The sequence below is a fragment of the Tripterygium wilfordii genome, chromosome 23, assembly GCF_013401445.1.
Source record: "Tripterygium wilfordii isolate XIE 37 chromosome 23, ASM1340144v1, whole genome shotgun sequence".
Taxonomy (NCBI): Eukaryota; Viridiplantae; Streptophyta; class Magnoliopsida; order Celastrales; family Celastraceae; genus Tripterygium; species Tripterygium wilfordii.
The window spans coordinates 3,545,129-3,567,805 of record NC_052254.1 but is presented as its reverse complement, the minus strand read 5'-3'; the positions used below and the strand labels follow the sequence as shown (position 1 = coordinate 3,567,805).

The window sequence follows — 22,677 nt, the reverse complement described above, 5'->3', positions numbered from 1 at the left end:
CAAATGTGGAGAGAAAAAGTGGGAGAGAGTGCAAGGTGTCAATCAAAGAGTGGTTGTTTGGGTTCACTTTTTCATCTTAGTTGGTTCTTGGATATGTCAAGAGCCCACTAAATTTTGTGATAATATTAAGTGTTGATTTCAACCCATCGTAAGCATCTAGTGCTTCAAATATTGTTTTAAGTACTTGAAATTTTGTTTTTCAAGCATCCATTGTGGATGCTCTAATAATTATTATAATTTTAATTGAGATTGATTTAGAATGAGATGTACTGAGTAAATAATGGGGTGCAAATAAGGTTCTATCTTTTGTGGTGCGTTTTGTACGAGGGTAATGGGATGTAATAGTTATAAGGGTAATTAAATTTTAAGTTTACTTGTGTTTGTTATGTTAGTATAACTTTTACTCCTGTAATAAATTTTAGTAATTGAGCTTATTTTTTACACACAAAGTTTACTAGTGGGGACCTGAGTAATAAAAAGTAATGAGAAGTTTTACTCCAACCTATTACCCCTTTAAATAAAAAATTTTAAGACCCCATAAGTTATATATACACATATATATTATATATTATATATATGTATATATATATACATATATATATATATATACACACAGACACACACATATATATATACACACACACTCACATATGCACTGTCTGTGTGTGTACACACACACATATACACACACACACATATGCACTGTCTGTGTATATATATACATATATATATATATACACATATACATACACACACACACATATATATATACATATGCACTATCTGTGTATATATATTCACACATATACATATACATATACACACACATATAAATATATACATATGCACTGTCTGTATATATATATATATATATATATAATACACATACATATATACATATACACAGACAGTGCATGCACTGTCTGTGTATGTGTGTGTATTATATATATACATATTATATATATATAAAAATAAATAATGTCGGGCTTGGGTCGGGCTCGGGCTGAGCCAAAATTGGCCTGAGGTGTCTGGCTTCGGGTTGGGTTGACCCAAAAAATGGAGCCCATGTCCGCCCAAGGGGGTTGGGCAGGGCCGAGCTAGGACCTAGGCCCGCAGGCCAAATGATGACCCTTACTCTTGCGTTACGTCTTTGTCATGGATTTAAATGTTATCAGATTATTTCGTTGAAATTGTTAACAATTGTTATTATATATATATATATGTCTGGCTGTGTGTGTATATATGCATATGTATCTATATTTTTAAAATTTTGGTACATGATAATCGTAACAATAAAAAACATAATCTCACTTTTTTCTAGTTTGGTTCATTACAATAATAACAAACAAGGGTAATTGTATTACACCAGTAATGTATAGTCGTAACAAACAAGAGTAATGAATACTTGGGTAAATTTTACCCTTCTTTACCAAACAAGGGTAACACTTATTCTCCATAATTATTATTACTCTTGTAACATTTACATGGGTAACAAATTATAACCCCCAAATTCTTATACTCTTACCAAACGCACCCTTAATGGTTTGCCTATTCGGTAGTCGGCAAGATGAGCACGTGACCTAAGACTCCTTGTCACGCGCTTCGGGGATCTCCGTGAATATACATCCAATTACCGCCAAATGGAAACTCCAGCAAGAACAAGAATAAGAAGCAGCAACTAGAACAAGAATAAGGAGAGGGAAACATATATATATACGGCAGAAGGCGAAGGTTGGGTTGTCTGATTACCAATGGATGGCTTGCGAAACAGAGGAGTGTTTGGGGTGTCTGTTTGTGGGCAAGAGGAGATAGAGCAGATATCAAGAGATGGAAGCCATTACAGTCTGACTAATGGGATTCTTCCGTCTCTTGGAGCCAGGAGTAATCGCAGAGTCAAGCTCAGGAGATTCATTATATCCCCTTACGACCGTCGATACAGGTGACCATAAACAATGCCTTGTTTGTTTTCCCTTGTTCTTCAAGTTCTGGTCTTTCTTCTCCGATTCAAAGTTTTCCCCTTTTCTCGTGCCTTGTATTCGTTGACATGTTACTGCCATAGCTGGGTTTTCTTTTTCTTTTTTCTTTTTAATATTGCTCCTTGTTGCATTATCTTGTTTATTACAGTATTATGAGATTATGACACTTTGTTTGTATCAGAAGTCGATGAATTTCGTCACTTGTTTTTTTCTTGTTGTTTGATTCCATCTGGGTTAAGTATTTTTGACAAAGTTTGTTCTTGTTTCTTGTTTGTTTTTTTTCTTGGAATTCTTGAAGTGACTTCAAAGTGTTATTTATTTATTTTCTACTTTTTTCTTTTTGTGTGCCCCTTTTGGGGTGTTTCTGGGTAAAGATGACTGTAAATTTTCTCCCCCCTTTTGTTTTATGCTGAAATTATTCTTACTTGATGACAGTTAATGGTTTTCCTCCACTGGGAAGCATTGGTTGTTTTTGCTTACAATATGGAGACTATTCTGGTTGATTTTTTTTTTTGTAAAAAGGGGTGTATTGTTTTGATCCAGAATGGAAGAGAAAGAATCTGTGGTGAATTTCAGAATTTTTTGTCTGAGAATAATTCAGTTCAAAAATTAGCTGAGATTCAAATGATTCTTGCAGGTTATGGGAAACATTCCTGGTTATTCTGGTTATATACACTGCTTGGGTTTCACCGTTTGAATTCGGATTCCTCAAAAAGCCACAGCCACCACTCTCCATTACAGACAATGTTGTCAATGGACTTTTCGCTATTGACATTGTTCTTACCTTCTTCGTAGCTTATCTCGACAGAGCCACCTACTTATTTGTTGACAATCGAAAGAAGATTGCTTGGAAGTACACACGTTCCTGGTTGGTTTTGGATGTCATCTCCACAATCCCTTCTGAGCTTGTTCAGAAACTCTCTCCTAAATCATTTAGATCTTATGGCTTGTTCAACATGCTTCGACTTTGGCGTCTCAGAAGAGTTAGTGCCCTTTTCTCCAGGTATAGTTTCGGTTCATCTCAGCGACATTTGGATTCATTTGGTTATGATTTACCCAATATATTGTTTCTTCAAACAGATTGGAGAAAGATAGGCACTATAACTACTTCTGGGTTCGATGTGCTAAACTTATTTGTGTAAGTTAAAGACCTTTTGCTTCTTTACATGATAGAGATGCATAAATTTGTATATAATGATTTAGATTCTCTATACAGGTCACTCTTTTCGCAGTTCATTGTGCCGGATGCTTTTACTATAACATTGCTGCAAGTTATGGTGACCCTGCCAGAACTTGGATTGGGTCATCCTTGGGAAGTGATTTCATTCAACAAAGTGTGTGGAGTCGGTATGTGACTTCGATTTACTGGTCTATCACTACCTTGACGACCGTTGGCTATGGAGACTTGCACCCTGTGAATACAAGGGAGATGATCTTTGATATTTTCTTTATGCTCTTCAATCTTGGATTGACAGCTTACTTGATCGGAAACATGACCAATTTGGTTGTCCATGGGACTAGTCGAACTAGAAGATTCGTGAGTGAATTTATTCTAATTTTTGTTATTTGGCAGTTGATGTATTTTCAAGCTATGTTCTCACTAACTGTCTGCTTATGACTTCCAGAGGGATACCATACAAGCTGCTTCAAGTTTTTCCCATAGGAACCAACTGCCTCCTCGCTTGCAAGATCAAATGCTTGCACATTTATGTTTAAAGTTTAGAACAGATTCGGAGGGACTGCAACAACAAGAAACTCTTGATTCCCTTCCTAAAGCAATTAGATCAAGCATTTCACATTATCTTTTCTACTCTCTTGTCGATAAGGTCTACTTATTTCGTGGGGTTTCTAACGACTTGCTCTTTCAGCTGGTAATTTTACTAAGACGTGCTCAGTTTTTGTCTGTCAATGTTTTTCTTCATAGTGGATTGTATTAGTAATTGCTATTTTTCTTTCATGAATTTTTTTTTTTGAAGGTGTCGGAGATGAAAGCCGAGTACTTTCCTCCAAAAGAAGATGTAATCCTGCAGAATGAAGCACCAACAGACTTCTACGTACTTGTCAGCGGTGCTGTGGTAAAAAATTCTATCCCCTTCACTTTAGTTACCATTACTTTTCTTTTTTGTTCCTTTGGTTATATTGTCTTGAATTCATACTTTAATATCATATAAAATTTCTAAAGTTACAAGCCCTCATATTTGAATTTCTCCAACAGGATCTACTGGTACTGAAAAATGGTGTTGAACAGGCAAGTTTAATCACTGAAACTCGAAAAGAATAGTCGCGCATATTAGAGAATTAGTTCCGCCACCAAGAATATGCTGGATTAAATTATGTTGATTATTGCAGATTGTAGGAGAAGCAAAAACTGGCGATGTCTGTGGTGAAATTGGTGTCCTATGTTATAGGCCACAGCTCTTCACAGTGCGGACCAAACGATTGAGCCAGCTTCTACGGCTTAACCGCACTACATTCCTGAATATTGTTCAGGCCAATGTTGGAGATGGAACCATAATCATGAACAACCTCCTTCAGGTCAGTATATTTTGAGTCCTTCAGTTGGTAACATCTGATGGAAACTTTCCTTGGTTGTATTCTTGAGTTCTTATTCTACTAGTATGATGTACTTGTAACAGCATCTGAAAGATCTCACAGACCCAATAATGGAAGGAGTTTTAATGGAAACCGAGAACATGCTGGCTCGGGGTAGAATGGACTTGCCACTCAGTATATGTTTTGCTGCATTAAGGGGAGACGATTTATTGGTGCATCAGCTGTTGAAACGAGGACTAGACCCAAATGAGTCGGACAACAATGGAAGGACAGCTCTGGTATACTAAACAATTTTCGCTTCACGTTTTGAGAATGCATCAAATTCTTATAACAATCACATTAATGATCTTTATTTTTGTAAAATTAGCATATAGCAGCATCTAAAGGTAGCGAGAACTGTGTGCTTCTTCTACTGGATTATGGGGCAGATCCTAATAGTAGAGGTACTTTCTATTCCATTACTAGTTCTTAATCAGTTTCTCTTATACTTGTTTCCTTGCTTCTTCCACTTTTAATTATTTGTAAGTTTTTGTTAGGTAGTCTATTTGAGGTTATATCAGTAATCAAACTTCATTGTTTTTCAATAGAAAGCTTCAAATCATGCACAGTGAGCTCCTTATCAGTAATCGTCCATTACAATTCATACATATATCTGTCTCTTTTCTACCTCATTCTATATTGGGTAGCTTCAGTCACCCATTTCTTTTGTTTAAACTTTGTTTTCGAGGTCAATTATCGATATATCAGACTTTCATATCTTATATACATACATTATTGAGATTATATTGGTTGTTTATATACAGAACATGCATGATTAAGTCATCCTGATCATTTGTCAAATCTGTATGTTATCTGCAAAAGTGTGAGAATAAGAAGTCTTTCTTCAGATATTATTTAAAACTTTCTAATCGACAGGTTGGCAACCTGTCTGTTCTAAAATATTATGTGTGCTTAATAAGTCAAAGCGAACGAATCTATCTTATCTTGATATGTCAACTTCTTCATCATCATCACCCGAGCATTTATCCCAAGAGCTTGGGGTCGGTTGTGACAGTTAATGACAGAATCCTGAATGATAATGTTTACTTTACTGACAGATAAACAAAATTTTCCATTGTGAACATTGCTCTGGTTGTGCTCTTTAGCAATTTATTTAACACTTGAAACCAATTACTTAAAATGATTCAACAAAACTTGCATTTTAAGCAGATTCGGACGGGAATGTCCCTCTATGGGAGGCAATGGTGGGTGGTCATGAACCAGTAATCAATTTGCTAAAGGACAATGGTGCAAATATAAACTTTGGAGAAGTGGGTCAGTTTGCTTGCACTGCTGCAGAGCAAAACAACTTGGATTTGCTGAAGCAAATTGTTCGGTTCGGAGGGGATGTCACATGTCCTAAAGGCAATGGAACAACAGCTCTCCATGTTGCTGTTTGTGAAGACAATGTTGAAGTAGTGAAATACCTCCTAGATCATGGTAGCAGTATGGACAAACCAGATGTTTATGGTTGGACTCCAAGGACTCTGGCAGATCAACAAGGACATGAAGAAATAAAATTCATATTCGAATCTCGTCAAGAGCCCAAATCTCAGTCTGCTGTCAAAATTCCAGAACAGCAGCCGCAGCAGCAGCAAAGTATTCGCTTCCTTGGTAGGTTTACAAGTGAACCAACTATCCGTCCTCCATCACAGGAAGGTACATTTTCAAGTACAGATGGATCATGGAGCCAATCCCGTCCAAGGCGAAGGACTAATAATTTCCACAACTCACTCTTTGGAATAATGTCAGCTGCCCACAATACAGAGAAAGACGCGCCCGCGCTTTCTTCGCATACTGAGGCTAAAGGCACTGGAAAGTATGGTGGAAATAACCTTTGTAGGGTGACCATTAGTTGCCCAGAAAAAGGAGAAGTTGCAGGAAAATTAGTCTTACTTCCCAGGACCTTTCAAGAGCTACTTGAGATGGGTTTGAAGAAGTTTGGATTCTATCCAAGCAGAATTCTTGTGAAAGATAGTGCTGAAATTGATGATATAGAGGTTATTAGAGATGGTGATCATCTTATCTTTGAAAGCAATCAGAGTATGCAAGAAACTAATTGTCACAACTCCCAACAAGAAGGGGAGTTGTAGCGACTCCTTTCCCCTTTTTTTTTGGGTTAAATTTTTACTTGGTTTCTCTCTGTAAGGGTCACTCAAGATTTAGTTTCATCTGGAAAAGAAAATTGAAAGAGATTGTACATATCTTCTCAATTGCCATAACAAGATGGCTTTATTTTCTTATATATATACAGTTTTTCTCTTGTGTGACCAAATTTACAATCGTTGAATCTGCTCAATGATTGCATATCAAAACCAACTTTTAACCCGACATTACCCGATTGAGTACAACCCAAACGCTCATTCCTTAGAGCTTCGACATCACTTCCGTCGCGTTAGCTATTGCGTTGCGTTGTGGTTGTTTATCCTATTTGAAATTAATAGATGGTTGTGGTTCGGTTGGATTGGGTTATTTATCAATTATATATATATATATATATTAAATGGGCTTAAGCATGTTTTTTCCAGTAAAATCGCTTTCAAAATAATCTTGCACGGATAAAAGAATACTCTACTTCAAAAGTTGACGAACAAAAACAAAATATTGGGGGGACAGATTTCGCATTATTGGCCCTCAAATCTGGGAAATCAACTTTATGAGAAATCAAAGGATTAATAGTAATGTGTTGGGTGTATGTAATATGCTTGTCATGTCATCGTCATGTCGGAATTATTTAATAATAATATCATGAAATCTAATACCACTAATTAATTAGTGTGGTTGATTAGTGATTTTTGGATTTTTTTTTTCTTCTTTGGACTTCGAAAGATTATAAACGGCATAATCATTAAATTGTAATTGAGTGACATGCATGATCTTGTTTGTTGACTAACGAAAAAAGATAAAACATCCCACTAATTGGGATCTCAATTGTTGAGGAGGCGTGTGAATGAAAATTAAAGTGTATGTGATGGGTTCACATACCATCATGTACACTTTAAATATTGTCCAAACACCTTAATAATTGAAATCCTAATTGTTGAGACGGGTAACATTGTTGCTGATTGTGTCTAATCAGCCCAAAAAGTGGGAGAAGATAATCGTTGTCTTACCTTAAGTGGGCATTAGCTAGCTAGCGCCTAGCTAGGTGTTCGCTTCAAACATTAATGTCTAAATACATGACTTCATCTAAGACTTACACACTGTTATTATTGTAAAGCCTCTACTCTTAGATGTGGGGGCATTTTCTCTATATATATATATAAGAAATTCTTTTATGTGGATAAAAAATGCGGATCAATTTTGTGGATTTATTTTTCAAACATAGATGCAGTGAATCCCACAACAAATGTATGACCCCCACATTTATTGTATTTTATGACAACCATTGGATTTCAAGTCCACAAAGTAAGTCCATAATTTTGATCCACATAGGAGAATTTCTGATATATATATATATATATACATATATATATATAGAGGAATTTTAAAATGAGGTCCTGACTTTTAGGGTTCAAAACTTTTTTAAAAAAAGTTGGAAAAAAAAAATTTGTATTTTGAACGGTCTTATGAACCCAACGATATTTTTTTTCGGCTCGAAATGAAAATCAAATTCAACATGAAAAATGCATAATAATTATGTATCCTTCATTTTAGAATCTCACAAGACCTCATGAGAGAATCCCCCTCTCTCTCCCTCTCTCTCTCTCTCTATATATATATATATATATATATATATATATATATATATATATATATATATAAAAGGTGAAGAAAAGGGGAGATTCCAAGAACCCATACCAAATGGTAGATGCATGAATCCGAAATTGCAGAAGTCATCATTTGAAACAATTAAATTGGGAGATGCATGAACGAAAAGGCAGATTGTATGTCTGGGGTTATTGGCGGAATGACTCTTGAGGTTTTTTAAAGTCTTCCGTAATAATTAAGAGATAAACAGAAGAGGATAATGGAAGGTAGTCTGGTCGGTCAGGTTGTCTATCTAAGACCTTGAAATCCAGGATTCCATTCTTATCAACACGTTGGGATTTGGGTAGCTTCCATCAATTATGGTAGCCTTCATACCCCTCAAAAAAAGAGGAGATAAACAGAATATAAGAAGCGAAGAATTGTAAAAAAAGAGAGAAACAGAACGTAAGAATTGTAAACGACATGAATAACTTCAGTTTTACCTTTTTTTTAGATTAAATTTTTATACCTTTTTTTTAGATTAAATTTTTATTGTAATTTTCACATGGCAAATACACAATAAATCTCTTTCCTACATGATGGCACAACAGAGATTTGAGAAAACTCTCTAAGTTTAAGGTTTATATAATTTTATATATATATATATGAATTCACCTGTGCGGACTCTTTTTTTTATTAGGCAAAAAATTCATTAATACTAAGAGAACAAGTACAATAGTTAGGGGGCATACACCTCGAAAGATAGTATCCCGTCTGAAAAATCTAACAACAACGTACAACTCAATAACACGCACATACAGAGAATGCAACTCATGAAGAGCGCGGCCCTTTGACCTACAAAGAGGTCTACCCAATTCTAGATCTAAAACCACCATACCCATTTTCCAAGAAACCATAACCTCTTAGATTTTGAAATACGTTGCAAAAGTACACCGATAAACAATTGGAACTCTTACCCGATGAGCAAAGGTGCTCCCAAAAGAGCAATAGCAATAGCTTCACCTCATAGAGAGGCCAAAGGGACAAGCCCCAAAGAGCACTACTACTCATGCTAATAGAGACTATTATTGAAAGAAAAGTACCAAAAAACAAGAAAGGAAAATGAAATCAAGCTAGAGGGGAGGAGGAAGAGAGGAAGATAAGTTTTTTCACAATTTACTGAGCACTTGTAGAATCCTGAGATCACTTTCTCTCCTTCCTCAGTTAAACAAATTAGTTATAGCACTTTTAGAATATCTGAACTTCATACATCCATCGATTATTACAACAGCTTTAACATTTTTAGACGTTCTTCATGCTCCGCATCCAATTTTGGTGGAGTATAACACCCTTGAAGATCTTCCACTATGTATTCCTGCAATGCATTAGCCAAATGAGTATTCAACACAAGTCTTCAACCTATTGGCTAACTCATTACATTATAATTCAATGTGAACTAAGTTTAGAGGGAATTGTTAACAAGTGTTGATAACCTTACCTTCGTAAGCTCCCTTTTAGTGAGGATGTGATAGTGTCTCTGCCAAATCCTCTGGATTGCCATCGTGGCAGCGAGAAAACCATACGCTATGCCCAGAATGGCAAAGATGACAACAAAAACAATAACCAAGGCAAAGCATGCCTCCATAGATGCAGGGAAACAATCCAAAATACCCCATCCGTAACAACAGTTTTGGCAGCCAGCCATCCGTGGATCACTATTATTGAGGGAGGAGCAATGTAGTATAATCCCAAAAAATCCAAGCAGCACAAAGAAGGCCAGTACCCCTGGGATAGTTCATGTAAATAGAAAGAAAGTGAAAACTTGAGGGTTCTTAATCTACGCCAGACAGTCAATCAACTGATGTGACACAACAAATATTGAACATTGAAATCAAGCTTAGATAATCTACTCCATTCTTTTTGCCCATCTACATGCCAACTACGAACGAAGCAAGTGTGCCATGGGAACTAAGAATAAGCAAGACACACCAATGTGATTTATCTAGTATTAGACTTTCTAAAATACAATCAGACGAAGAAAAGGTGCCCCTTCCAAAATGAGGGAAAACAATCAATGGGAAAGTTACTCGAAACAAAGGTAGGCTTTTCTTTTTTCAATGGGAAACCAAAAAACCAAGGTAGCTGAAATAAATTCTTACCAAAAAAACTCAGAGCCCCACCATATTGGAAGGGGGGTGCTCCTATAATACTATGGGAATATCAGCACAAGTCATTACAGGGAAAGAGAAAATAATAGAAAATATAAACTTTTGGGTGTCATATATTAATTCAGGGGTCACAGTTTCCAACTCAAAAAATGATGCCAACTTTCTCAAAAATTCAAAGAACATAACACCTGAAAACGCCCACCTATGGCCCAAATGTTAATAGTCAGAAGCATGGAACAATTGTTCCCACGCATACTGGATCCATATTGCTGCTTCATCAAACTACGCAGATTGCAAATGATTTTCAGGAAACAAAGAGAGAGCTAATAGCATAGATTAATCAGACGGTTGTTCAAAGCATTTGAAATTCAATTTCAGCAGGACAACGAACACAAATACCAATTAAAAGCTTACCTATACAGTAATAGAATGGGATAGGATGCTTTGACAGTATGCGATCCCAACCATCACTGAATGAGTTCCTAAAGGTTCCATCTTTATCCATAATGTATGCAAACCCACCAATTGCAGCGATAACCTGGAAAACAAATAAAACGACCAATTTAAAAGAAACACTTTAACTAGGAAAGAAGACTATCATTTCAGGCTTATAGATAGTTGAAAACTCAAAACACTGAAAAAAACTTAGGGAGAATTAATCCTTTGACAAATAAGTAAAACATTCGCACATGATAAGACAGACCTTCCTACAAGAACAACAAATGTATGAATAAATAAACATAAATAAAAAATTATACTCAGCCAGAAAGCAAAACACCATCAATATGCGTGCGCAGTATTCTACAATACAAGCACACAACAACATTTTATCACAAAACCTCTGTAAATCAGTAAACAAAAAAAGTATTAGCAATGAAATTATTCCAATAAAATATGAATATAAGTAAAATCAACACCTAAAAGGAAATTCTGAATGATTGGCAAGTATACAGCCTGAAAAATGAATTATTTAGCTGACAGAGAAGAAAGTAAGATCACTCACCGTTTGTACAGCCAAAAATACAAGAAAAACATCCCTGGCCACAAAAATTCTGAACTTTATCTTATGCCAAGAATTTTCCTCAAACGATTCAACTCGGAGATGATACTGAGCTTTACAAGTTGTGCAATGAGAGAAAGCAAAACCTTCCTGTCGATCAAAATTGAAAATAAGGGTGAGGTTTGGTCATATCAGATCCATTAGAGAATGTTACTGGTGCCTTAACCAAGCGCCAATGAAAAAAGAATGTTACTGGTACCTTAACCGAGCGCCAATGATCAAGGCATGAGCGGTGAACAAATTGTTGGGTGCCTTTGCAGAGGCATGGAGATATTAGTTCATCATCTACAATGATTAAACAACAGTTAGAACAAAGAGAACAGATCTACACAAAATTAACATGAATATGTTGAAGAACACTAGAAAAGTAAAACTTTTAACACAATATGCCGTTCAAGGGTCTATATGATGCATCTAAAAGAAACAGAAGAGCAAAAGAGGCAGTATTTAGAGAAATACACGGATAAAAAAAACAGCAAAGGCCTTAATTTTGAAATTAGTAAGGGCCATTATACAATAATCCGTTGTCTGAATTTTCAACTACATTTATAGAAGGAGCAAAAATTGCCAACAATCCATGTCAAAATAGATATTCATGCCAAGCTTTGAACAAAGTACAAAAGAGTTTCCAATAGAGAATTAAAGCATTAAACTTTCCCAGTTCATGGACCTGAAAAAGGGTCATTCAAGCAACCATATTATGAAAATAGAGCTCAGTCAGTACTTTGTTACGATTACAATCATGTTCTTCTAACTTAACAATAGGTTCCAGATTGTTCCCAGATTCAGAATGGTCTTCCAAAAGAATCCAAGTTTTCCGAAGATCTCAAATTCAGAAGTGACATAGAACAGAAAAAGGTAATAAAGATGGAATTTCAAAAGCAAGAAAACGAAAGGGCAAAAGCATGTAACCTAATTCGCCATCAGACTCGAGGCAAATGCGGCAACAAGGAATAGAACCACTCTCAACGTCGTCTTCGTCTTCATGTTTAATCTCGCTTGAACTTGCCGGAGGCGAATCAGGCTGGCTCTCCAGCAGAGGATCGGATTCATTACGATCTCGTTCATCATCCCCAGCACCATCACCACCAACTGCAGGTAATTGTTCAGGTAATGATTCAAGCTGCAATTCGCCTTTCATTGATAATCGCTTATTCTCAGCAATCAGATTGGCTACTCCCCCAAACAAAACAAAAAACAAATCTCAATCACAAAATTTCCCTACACGATCACAACCATGGTTGACGAAGAAGACGACCCAGTCAAAATCAATTTCAGTAAAATAAATGACCAAACAAAAAACCTTCCTTTATCTAAAAAGATTATTAACCGTGCTTGAAAATTGAAATTCCTTGGATATTTCCGAGGCAGGCACTTATCCAGTTGCAGGTTGGACATCTCATCTCATAGAGAGTGACAGGTAGGTCGAACGGCACCGTTTCAAGTAGGTCATGCTATGTACTGAATTTTAAAAAGGCCCAGGTTCTGTGATATTTGGATCAGCCCATCTTTAAAAAGAGAAATGGACATGAAGAAATAAACCCAGAGGGCCCAGCTAAAGAAGTAGGAGAAGAGGAAGAGATTTACCATCGTATTCACATGCGGGTGAAAGCCTCAAGTAGAGTGTAACTAATGCGAACGTCGTATGGAAGCATGACGGTTTGTCAGGCATTCCACATCGTTTAGATGTGACTTAGTGAAGTATTATATAATGAGTAACTTCTTATTAAAAGAAGGATCTACTTCTATAGATTCCTCTTGTTCCGGTTTAATTCCTTTGGTTTTAATCGAAGTATTCCTTTTGTTCCGGTTTAGTTCCTTTGGTTTTAACGGAGGTGTATGGACTCATGACACGAATAGTTCTTTATAGATGCAAATTATCTCCACTGTGGCTCATATATCTTGGTTTCATTTTTGAACTTCCTTCTACTAAAGTTTAGTCATCCATCATCTTTTGCAATTGCCTTGTACTAAGATGGTTCTCCCTCTCTTACCTTTATAGCCAAAAACAAAGAACAAGAAACAATTTCAATACCAATAATCTAATTGCAAGTCATGAAAATACAACCATCAATTGGTTCTAACTCGAAATGCCCGCAAAATTCCTCCCCCCCCCCCCCCCCTCAATGAATCAATTGCAGAAGAATACCAATCAAAAACCACATGTGAAGAAGGGTTACAAAGAAATACCCCTACAACAATTGAAATAAAGTAGTCCCCAATCCGAATAATTACTGCTAGAGTGCTAATCTGCCCGAGTAGGAATGGAAGAATAAATCCTAACACCTGAATTAGAAGAGCATCACTGGTTTTGCAGTTCAGATGGTTGATAACTTTGGAACTTCCACTGGGAACTGGTGAATTTCATCCATCCATGGGTTCTTTTCCTTCGCAGGGTTAATGGTCTTTAGAGCTTTCCAGACGGCACTATTACACTTGAATCCTGAACCAAATGCTATTTGCCATGTTCTGTCTCCTTTCTTCATCCTTCCCTTGGCTTCTGAATAGGCCAATTCATACCAAAGAGAACTGCTTGAGGTGTTGCCAAACCGGTAAAGTGTCATCCTTGATGGCTCCATGTGCCAGTCAGAAAGCTGCAGGTTCTTCTCCAATTCATCCAAAACAGCTCTTCCTCCAGCATGAATGCAGAAATGCTCAAAAGCTAGTCTGAAATCTGGGATGTACGGCTTTATCTTCATCTTGAGAAGTTTCCTCCCCACTAGTGTGGTGAAGAAAAGCAATTGTTCGGACATTGGCAAAACAAGAGGCCCCAATGTGGTGATGTTGGTTTTTAAGGCATCTCCTGCAACTCCCATGAGCTCCTTCGACAAAGTTACACCAACCTTCCCATTAGAGTCCTCTTCTTGGGTAACACATGCAAAACACTTATCATCAGCACCCTTGTGAGTTCGGACAGTATGTACCAATTGGTATTTGGATCTTCTTCTGTCAGATCTTTTGTTAGAAAGTAGTATTGCAGCGCCTCCCATGCGGAACAAACAGTTTGAGACGAGTTTCGATCGATCATTTCCAAAATACCAATTCAATGTGATGTTCTCCATGCTGATCACCAACGCGTAGGAGTTAGGATGGACCTGAAGAAGTTCTTTAGCAAGAGAAATTGAGATCAAGCCAGCACTGCAACCCATCCCACCCAAATTGTAGCTGACTATATTCCCTCGAAGTTTGTAATGATTGATAACCATGGCAGATAGAGATGGTGTAGGACTAAACAAGCTACAATTCACAATCAAGATTCCAATATCTTTGGGATTTACTGAAGTCTTAGCCAGAAGATCATCAACAGCACCAAACATTACAGCCTCAGCTTCTTTCCGAGCTTCTTTCATAGAAGGGTTGGGAGGAATGTTCAAGACAGCCTCTGGTAGATATGTAGAATCACCGAGGCCAGATCTCATAAGGATCTTTTTCTGAAACTCAAGATTCTCCTCAGAGAACACACCAGCCATCTGAGATCGATCCATGAAAATCTTTTTGGTGCATTTTCTTGCCTCTTCAGGCTTGTAGCAGGAGAAGTTAACGAGGTATACAGGATGGGGACGAGTGACAAAGTAGATGGTGAATAGAAAAACAAGGAGAGTAGTGCAGAGGATCACAGAAATAAAGTTGTACTGGAGATTCTCCCAAATGCTATAAAAATCTTGGAGTGAAAATGTTGAGAGCTGAGCAGCAATCACAACCACAAGAGGGGAAAGGAATAGGTACATTCCATGGGTGATGAGGTAGTGATATCCAAGCTTCACATATTTGAGCTTGATAGACTTCTTGAAATCGGGGAGCGTTCGGGAATGTGAAGAAGAGGAAGATGGTGGGATCAAAGGTGTATCTGGTCTAGGCTCTGCCATTTTTTTTTCCCTGCCAAAAGTTCAATCTGATTGGTGAGATATTCTTCTTCTCAATTTGTTGGGGATATGGGGGAAGATTAAATAAAAACCCAGAGAAAAAAAAAATTCAAATTTCTTAAAATTTTCTTAAACTTGTAGCTGAAACCAATCAGAAATGCTTCCTTCTTGATTCATATATGACACAGGAATATGAAAACAAGAAACTTTGGGGCGTTCCAAAGGAAAGGCGGCAGGAAATCTAAATCAATGTGTTAATCATACAAACATTATTACGATGGAAAACTAACTCGTAAGATCCCTCTATCAAAAGCTTGTAGATTGACGCTTCTACTATTAGATGAAAGTCAGATCGCAAAATTCACATCAGAAACAAATCTTCAACCAAACATCGCGATGCAAGAAACACAGATCAGCATTTCAGCATTCAAATCCGGGACTAAATAGATTTGAGATAATACAAGATAATCAATGGCAGACGCAAAAACCCAGATCAAAACGAATACTACTAGAACATCAATTCATTAAAAAAACTAACCTCGAATGCGAGTCCCGTCCGGATTCACGTCGTAGAGAGCCAAAGGAAAAGGTTGCAGAGAGAGAGAGAGAGAGAGAAAATGAGCTTGAGGAGATATGAGGATATACAAATATAAAAAAACAAGGAGGATATGAGAAGCGGAAGTAGAGAAGAAACCGAGAGAGAGGTGGAGAAAATATACACGCGTTTTTGAGTACGACAAGTGAAGGCGGCCGGCGCGTACTGCCTTTAAAAAATAAAATAAGCACAAAGTCGTATTTTGCATATTAAAACCCATTATCCCCGTCGTCGAGAATAATCATTCTCATCATATAAAGAGTCAAATGAATTTAGAATTCCGTCCCCAAAATCAATCAAACAAGAGAACGGATAATTCACACACTCATTCCACCCTCTAAATGCCAGGTTAATTCCCATGAATTTTCTAATATTTTCCCGACAATAAAAACATTTGATTAGAAGAATACAATCCTAAAGATAATCAGCTGGGACCTGGGAATGAGATGTCATTCTTGACAGATACAGAATGCGCAAAACAACCCACATGTTTACAGCATATCAACGTACTCCACATATATTCCAACTTGCAAAACCAACCAACAATGTCTCTAATGATTCGAACAATATCATCTTTGTGGGGGATACAAGAGACTTCTGCCGAAATATCTTTATTTGACCGGGAAAAAACAACAAACAGGTACAAGAGAACAAATTTGGGTAAATTTACTGTTCTTCTTTCCATCCTTATACATGCCTGTACAGCTGTACTGATCAATCGTTGATGATAATTCATTGAAACTTAAGTTCTCGCGGTAACTTCGACGCCTGGAGAACAATCAACAGGGCACTCCAGTGAGGAGATGGCTATAGTTAACACATCAATCCAACTTGAACTCTTCAAGCCAAATAAGCACTTCATTCCTCTTTGATGCCACCAATCACAAAGCAAATGGTATCAATATGTGGAATACAAAGCAGAGAAACAAATTAATAAGTTGCAATCAAGCATATTCAGAGATACATGAACTAAAAAAATCAGCTGCATGGAACTGTTTGCATTTCATCACAAAAAAGAAAACATAGTGGGCTAATACATGGATTATTCTATATTTCTCTGTTGTTTTATTTGCTTACAGCCATATACAAGTCACAGAACTGCAGCATGAACATGTATTGTAATTCTGGAGCTGTTGGCGAACTTTTTTAGTGTAACTTATACTAAAGGGAAGAGAGAGAGCGGCCGGGGGGGGGGCATTGTGCCCGTTTGGCACTGCGTTTAGAACAAAAAAAACGCAATCCGATGAGATGAACCACAGTTTCAATTGCAAATTATCATTTGGCCATGTGGTACGTTGGGACGGCATCACACAAAAAGGCTTTTTTGGACGAAGCAGCTCGGAGCTGCTTTCTCCAAAAACGCGAAGCACGGAACGCGATTTCATTTAGAGAAACACGGAGATTGGCGTCAAATTTCTTTGGTTTTTTACTAGTTTGTCCTAATAAAGTTTTCATAATTACATTTTTTACCCCTTTCAGTACTAACCTTATCCCTTTTTACATGGAGCCTCGATCTTCCGTGGTAGTATTACAATAATTAAAATTTTAATTTTTTTAATTGTAACCGTGGCATTAATTTTTTAAAAGTTTAACAATATTTAATTAAATAATAGTTGAACAATATTAATATAAAATATATATTAGTGTTATAAACTAAATTAATAATTTATTTTTAAGAAAGTAAATCATCATATAACAAATATTAATTTTCATAAATTAGGTTCACAAAATCATTTATTATAATTTATAATTAAAATTAAACAAATTTCATAATTTATTAACTCACTTCACCTCACCATAGTTTTATTCATCCAAACGTTAAACTGCACATCAACTCACCTCACCATAGTTTTTTTTTGTGACAAGCCAAACTTTTTTGTCAATATAACTCACCTCACAGCACCACAACTTTTTATCTCACAGCACCTCACCTCACAGCACCAAGATGCAAAGCACTCCCAAACAGACCCAATATGGTTTGTAAGGAGTAGGACACACGAAATACCATGGGAGCTCTGAGAATGGTCAATACAATTGAACCAACCAAAGATGACAGACCGAGTAAATGCCGATTTTAGATTTATAAGGAGTTTTCCTTGCCATTCTGTTCGCTGGCCATGAAAATGGGGATCAGAAGAGAAATCCCATTACGACATATAGATTTTGAATTCACAGGAACGGTAGTAATTAAGTTTCACTATTATGATTCAAGCTTCAAATAAGTCTTTAATCTCAAATTGTTATCTATTTTTTGAGCCTCGGTGAAAACAAGAAACGAATCAGAGCTTTTTGTGGATAATCCTAGGAACCAAAGTTTCCTTCATCTCTGCCTTCGACAGCAGAACTGTTGAACATATAAAATATAAGAGAGAAGGGATTTTCAGTTGAACCATCATAACTTTCCACATTAAGACATTCGGGTAAAGTGCCCTTCTACCATGGTGAATACTATTTTCCATGTAATAAAAGAAGAGTCACGAAATCAGAATGTCAAAGTTGTTCAACTCAAATTTCTAGCTAAAACTGGGAACATGCTAAATGTCATGTGCCATAAGGGATTACTGTATCATACCATCATAAAGCTCCATGTTCGCCCTGGAACGTTGTAGCGAGCAAGCAAACAACCCATCTGGGGTCTGAGACCATCTCTAATAAGACTAGGGCGCAATGCTTTCTCTTTCTCACGAGTGATATCCTCAGTAGGTTTTCCACTGAACTTCAATACACCTGCAATGCCCCCTTCCACCTTTCTTGAACTAATTGATTGTTGATTAGGATCTGGGAGACTAGAAAAAGATAGCTGCTTTTAACTCCTTGTACTATGAAATAAAAGTAACAGTTTTATTTTTACTGAATTTGATCAGTCTTAACTCTTAAGAGCTTGATCACAAATGAAGTTAACCAGTTGTTACCAGCTTATATCTGTGTCCCATGGAAGAGCAATCTGAATGGACACTTTGGATAGCTTGGCATCAAATGCCTGTGTGAAAACAGGAGTAGACACAGGTATCTTCTCCCCTTTAGAGTTCTTTCCAAAAATATACCTACACAGATTGAATCCATTATTTACATCCTCCAAGTCGACACTCGACAGACAACAAAAACATAATGTGTCATAAGAATCGCTCACCCCGCAACATCGTTAAAGCCAGTTGACCCCGCTAGTTTGTCTCCATTTGTTTCAACCACTATAACGAATTGTACCATCGTTAGCACTTGTTTCTATCAAAAAGGGAGCTTTCTTCATAAAAATACAATAGGATATAAGTTCTCATCTTCCATTTCGTTTTGTTCAGAACCCAATGATGGTTTAGCTATCCTTTCCAGCATGGAGTGTATGTCTCTAATTTCTGGATGAGATAGATCTCCAACAAGAAACTCGTGGACTATTCCACTAATCTCAATAGAACTACATCCAGGAAACTTTCTGATTCCAAGATCTTTCATTTTCCTTCTTGCCTTTGTTACATCTTCCCATCTGTCAAGTGAGGCATATATATTGGAAAGAAGAGTAAGAACACTGGAATCCTTCACCCCCAAATTCACCAACTGTTTCGCCACACGCTCACCAATCCCAACATTTCCATAAATTCTACAAGCACTAAGCAAAGCGCCGTAAAGTGGGACAACCACTTCACTATTTTGGTCAGGTATCTTCTTGATTAACTCCTCTGCTTCATCTAAAAGCCCACCTCGACCAAGCAGATCAATCAGAACACTATAGTGTTCCAACTTCGGCTCAATTTGATAGACACGTTTCATGGAATCAAATAACTTGCGGCCCTTGGCTATGAGTCCTCCATGACTACAAGCACTTAAAACACCAATAAATGTGATATCATCAGGTCTAGCCCCAAGTCTTTCCATTTCTGAGAACAACTTGAGTGCCGCATTTGTCTTACCATTCATGGCAAGCCCACATATAATTGAAGTCCAAGTGGCTGCATCTTTTTCCCTTAAGCTGTAGAAAATCTCCAAAGCTTTCTCTATGCACCCACATTTAGCATACATCTCTACAATAGCAGTGCCAAGAACTGCATCCATCAAAATTTGGTTGTCATCTATGTATTCGTGAATCCATTTCCCTTGCTCTAGAGCTCCCAACTGAGCACAACCAGTAAGGAGAGCAACCACTATAAATTTATCTGGTTTAACTCTTTTGATTTGCATCTCTCGAAACAATGCCACTGCTTCATCAAAACGATTCAATTGCACATACCCATTAATCATAGCCGTCCAAAGAACAATATCTCTGGTTGGACTTCTTTCAAACAACCTTTTAGCTTCATCAAGCTGACCACAGTTCACATACCCAGATACCATACTGGTCCAACAAATGACATTCTTACTCGGTGTCTCATCAAAAATTTTACGGGCTGTACTCAGACACCCACATTTACAATACATGTCTAACAAAGCATTTCCAATAATTAGAGTGGTATATCCAAGCTCTTCATTAACATAACGATGAATTTCCTCCCCAAGTTCCAAATTTTGTAATGCCGCACAAGCTGATAGAGTGCTTACAACTGAAGCCTCATTAGGCTTTAAATCACTACGTTGACGCATTCGCCTAAAAACATTAATAGCATCGTCAAATCTCCTGCATCTAACATATCCAGAAATCATCACGTTCCAAGAAACCACATCTCTTTCCGGCATTTCGTCAAATATCTTCTTCATACACTCAACATCGCCCAATAGTGCATGCATATCCATAATTGAGTTACTCACATAGGTATCAAACTCAAGTCCAGATTTTACAACAAACCCATGAACCTTTGCACCCTCCAAAACCTCTCCTAAGCACGCAATCGCTTTGAAAACAAATGGGTATGTGAAATTATCGGGTGACAAACCATCTCCCCTCAATTTTGAAAACAAGGAAAGTGCGTTCCTGAAGCGACCCTTCTTGGCAACCGCTTTTATCATGAGATTGTATATAAACAAACACGGGTCTTGTATGCAATCGAAGACTATCTCTGCGTAGCGCAGGCTTCCATGAGACGGTTCCGTGCAAAAGGTCATGAGCTTTTTGACAGCGTTCGGGTCCTGATGGATCCCAACCCTGAACATCTGGGCATGGATTTGTTTGAGATGAGCCATCGATCTGCAGTTCTTCAGAAGAGAAATGCATGATTTCTGGTCGAGCCTGGCCGTGTTCGTACAGTACATGTGAATCCTCGAGAGAGTAGTGGGAAATTAATTCAAAGGAAGGAAAGTTGCCCCCACTACGCATTTGAAATCAGGGAGCTTTCGGGATGATGAAGAAGAGGTAGATGGTGGGATCAAAGGCGTATCTGGTCTAGGCTCTGACAATTTTTTCCCTGCCAAAAGTTCAATCTCATTGGTGAGATATTCTTCTTCTCAATTTGTTGGGGACATGGGGCAATCAAATTTCTTCAAAACATACCAGAGAAGGAAAAAAATTCAAATTTCGTAAAATTTTCCTAAACTATAGCTGAAACCAATCAGAAATGCTTCCTTCTTCATTCATATATGACACAGGAATATAAAAAAGAAGAAACTTTGGGCATTCCAAAGGAGAGGCGGCAGAAAATCTAAATCAATGTGTTAAGCATACAAACATGATTACGATGACAAAAGGAACTCGTAAGATCCCTCGATTAAAAGCTTGCAGAGGAAAGGCAGATCGCAAAATTCACATCAGAAATACATCTTCAACTAAACACCGTGATGCACGAAACACATATCAGCATTTCAGCATTCAAATCTAGGACTAAATAGGTTTGAGATAATACAAGATAACCAATGGCAGAAGCAAAACCCAGATCAAAACGAATAGTATTAGAACATCAATTCATAAAAAATAAAAATAAAAAGACTGACCTTGAATGCCAGTCCCGTCCGGATTCTAGTCGGAGAGAGCCAAAGGAAAAAAGATGCATAGAGAGAGAGAGAAGGAGCTTGGGGAGAAATTATGATATTGAAATATAGAAAAACAAAGAGGATATGAGGAGCGAAAGCGGAGAAGAAACCGAGGGAGAGGTGGAGAAATATACCCGCGTTTTTTTAGGACAACAAGTGAAGGCGGCGCGTCCTGTGTCTCTGCTTCTTAAAGATTTTTAATTTTCTCAGATGGATTGAAGTAGCCCAATATTTTGCAAGGCAATGGCCAATGGATTTGGTGGCTCCGTAATTTCTTAAAGTCTATAATTTATATCCAATGGTATCCAATGATAAAGAAACAATCATACAAATTTTAAAAATGAAAAAACAAAAATGTGGTGTGATGTGGTATATCTCTCAAGCCATTGGATTCCAATTATAGACTCTAAAATTTGAAACTAATTGCGGAACCCCCTAATCCATGACCAATGGCTCTTGTTGTTGTTTGACACAATGATTAAGAAAAAAGAAAACGATACCACTTTGTATAAATTAAGGATCGTTACGAGACATTTGATTCATAATTGAATTGAGTGTGAGTCTAATGTGGGTGTTAAGAGAACATGACCATATTTGATATGAAAATAAAAGATGAGTATGAATGCGAGAATTTTAATAAGACAACCTTCCTATTGCCCTTTTTCATAGAGTAATATTTTGCATTTTAAAATTCATTATCCAAATAACCATTCTCACCATAAAGATAGACCCCCAAAAATCAACCAAACAAGAGAATTGGTAATTCACACACTCATTCCACCCTCTAAATGCCTTGTTAATTCCCATGAATTTTCTAATATTTTTCCAACAACAAAAGCATTTG

General features: G+C 37.1%; 4 protein-coding genes across 6 annotated transcripts; 1 reads left to right on the top strand and 3 right to left on the bottom strand.

The window, feature by feature from the left end:
• The first annotated feature begins 1,643 nt into the window (after positions 1 to 1,643).
• Positions 1,644 to 6,832, top strand: LOC119992529 (potassium channel AKT1-like). Its single transcript, XM_038839264.1, has 11 exons — positions 1,644 to 1,939; positions 2,614 to 2,979; positions 3,057 to 3,114; positions 3,193 to 3,513; positions 3,602 to 3,847; positions 3,953 to 4,051; positions 4,192 to 4,224; positions 4,326 to 4,511; positions 4,613 to 4,807; positions 4,897 to 4,972; positions 5,739 to 6,832. Exons 1-11 carry the CDS (start codon positions 1,752 to 1,754, stop codon positions 6,659 to 6,661), a joined length of 2,691 nt encoding a protein of 896 aa, XP_038695192.1. The 5' UTR covers positions 1,644 to 1,751; the 3' UTR covers positions 6,662 to 6,832.
• Positions 6,833 to 9,322: 2,490 nt separating this feature from the next.
• LOC119992471 lies at positions 9,323 to 12,868 on the bottom strand. Its single transcript, XM_038839169.1, has 6 exons — positions 12,399 to 12,868; positions 11,686 to 11,771; positions 11,430 to 11,576; positions 10,841 to 10,964; positions 9,757 to 10,043; positions 9,323 to 9,633 (listed from the first exon to the last, which is right to left on the bottom strand). The coding sequence occupies exons 1-6, from the start codon at positions 12,625 to 12,627 to the stop codon at positions 9,541 to 9,543; spliced, it is 966 nt and encodes a 321-aa protein (XP_038695097.1). The 5' UTR covers positions 12,628 to 12,868; the 3' UTR covers positions 9,323 to 9,540.
• Positions 12,869 to 13,621: 753 nt separating this feature from the next.
• LOC119992862 (3-ketoacyl-CoA synthase 11) lies at positions 13,622 to 16,017 on the bottom strand. The gene is made up of 2 exons (XM_038839664.1): positions 15,888 to 16,017; positions 13,622 to 15,362 (listed from the first exon to the last, which is right to left on the bottom strand). Exon 2 carries the CDS (start codon positions 15,350 to 15,352, stop codon positions 13,805 to 13,807), a length of 1,548 nt encoding a protein of 515 aa, XP_038695592.1. The 5' UTR covers positions 15,353 to 15,362; positions 15,888 to 16,017; the 3' UTR covers positions 13,622 to 13,804.
• On the bottom strand, positions 15,887 to 21,992 carry LOC119992861 (pentatricopeptide repeat-containing protein At1g31430-like). 3 transcript variants are annotated; one of them, XM_038839660.1, is made up of 4 exons: positions 21,795 to 21,992; positions 19,075 to 21,271; positions 18,857 to 18,988; positions 15,887 to 16,810 (listed from the first exon to the last, which is right to left on the bottom strand). In XM_038839660.1, exon 2 carries the CDS (start codon positions 21,117 to 21,119, stop codon positions 19,188 to 19,190), a length of 1,932 nt encoding a protein of 643 aa, XP_038695588.1. In that variant the 5' UTR covers positions 21,120 to 21,271; positions 21,795 to 21,992; the 3' UTR covers positions 15,887 to 16,810; positions 18,857 to 18,988; positions 19,075 to 19,187. The 3 variants fall into 3 exon arrangements, with proteins under 3 accessions (XP_038695588.1, XP_038695591.1, XP_038695590.1); XM_038839663.1 differs by lacking the exon at positions 15,887 to 16,810 and adding an exon at positions 18,496 to 18,730 and having other exon boundaries at positions 18,847 to 18,988; XM_038839662.1 differs by lacking the exon at positions 15,887 to 16,810 and adding an exon at positions 18,496 to 18,730.
• Between the last annotated feature and the right edge of the window lie 685 nt (positions 21,993 to 22,677).

What these genes read in the sequence shown, in the direction of transcription:
- LOC119992862 (XM_038839664.1), bottom strand. Translation starts at nt 15,352, where the DNA reads ATGGCAGAGCCTAGACCAGATACACCTTTGATCCCACCATCTTCCTCT.
- LOC119992529 (XM_038839264.1), top strand. Translation starts at nt 1,752, where the DNA reads ATGGATGGCTTGCGAAACAGAGGAGTGTTTGGGGTGTCTGTTTGTGGG. An exon ending in GATGTGCTAAACTTATTTGT is followed by an intron (nt 3,115 to 3,192) that starts GTAAGTTAAAGA and finishes TTCTCTATACAG; the next exon opens with GTCACTCTTTTCGCAGTTCA. An exon ending in CTAGTCGAACTAGAAGATTC is followed by an intron (nt 3,514 to 3,601) that starts GTGAGTGAATTT and finishes TATGACTTCCAG; the next exon opens with AGGGATACCATACAAGCTGC.
- LOC119992861 (XM_038839660.1), bottom strand. Translation starts at nt 21,119, where the DNA reads ATGTACTGTACGAACACGGCCAGGCTCGACCAGAAATCATGCATTTCT.
- LOC119992471 (XM_038839169.1), bottom strand. Translation starts at nt 12,627, where the DNA reads ATGAAAGGCGAATTGCAGCTTGAATCATTACCTGAACAATTACCTGCA. An exon ending in CGAGTCTGATGGCGAATTAG is followed by an intron (nt 11,772 to 12,398) that starts GTTACATGCTTT and finishes TAATCATTGTAG; the next exon opens with ATGATGAACTAATATCTCCA. An exon ending in CCCATTCTATTACTGTATAG is followed by an intron (nt 10,044 to 10,840) that starts GTAAGCTTTTAA and finishes GAACTATCCCAG; the next exon opens with GGGTACTGGCCTTCTTTGTG.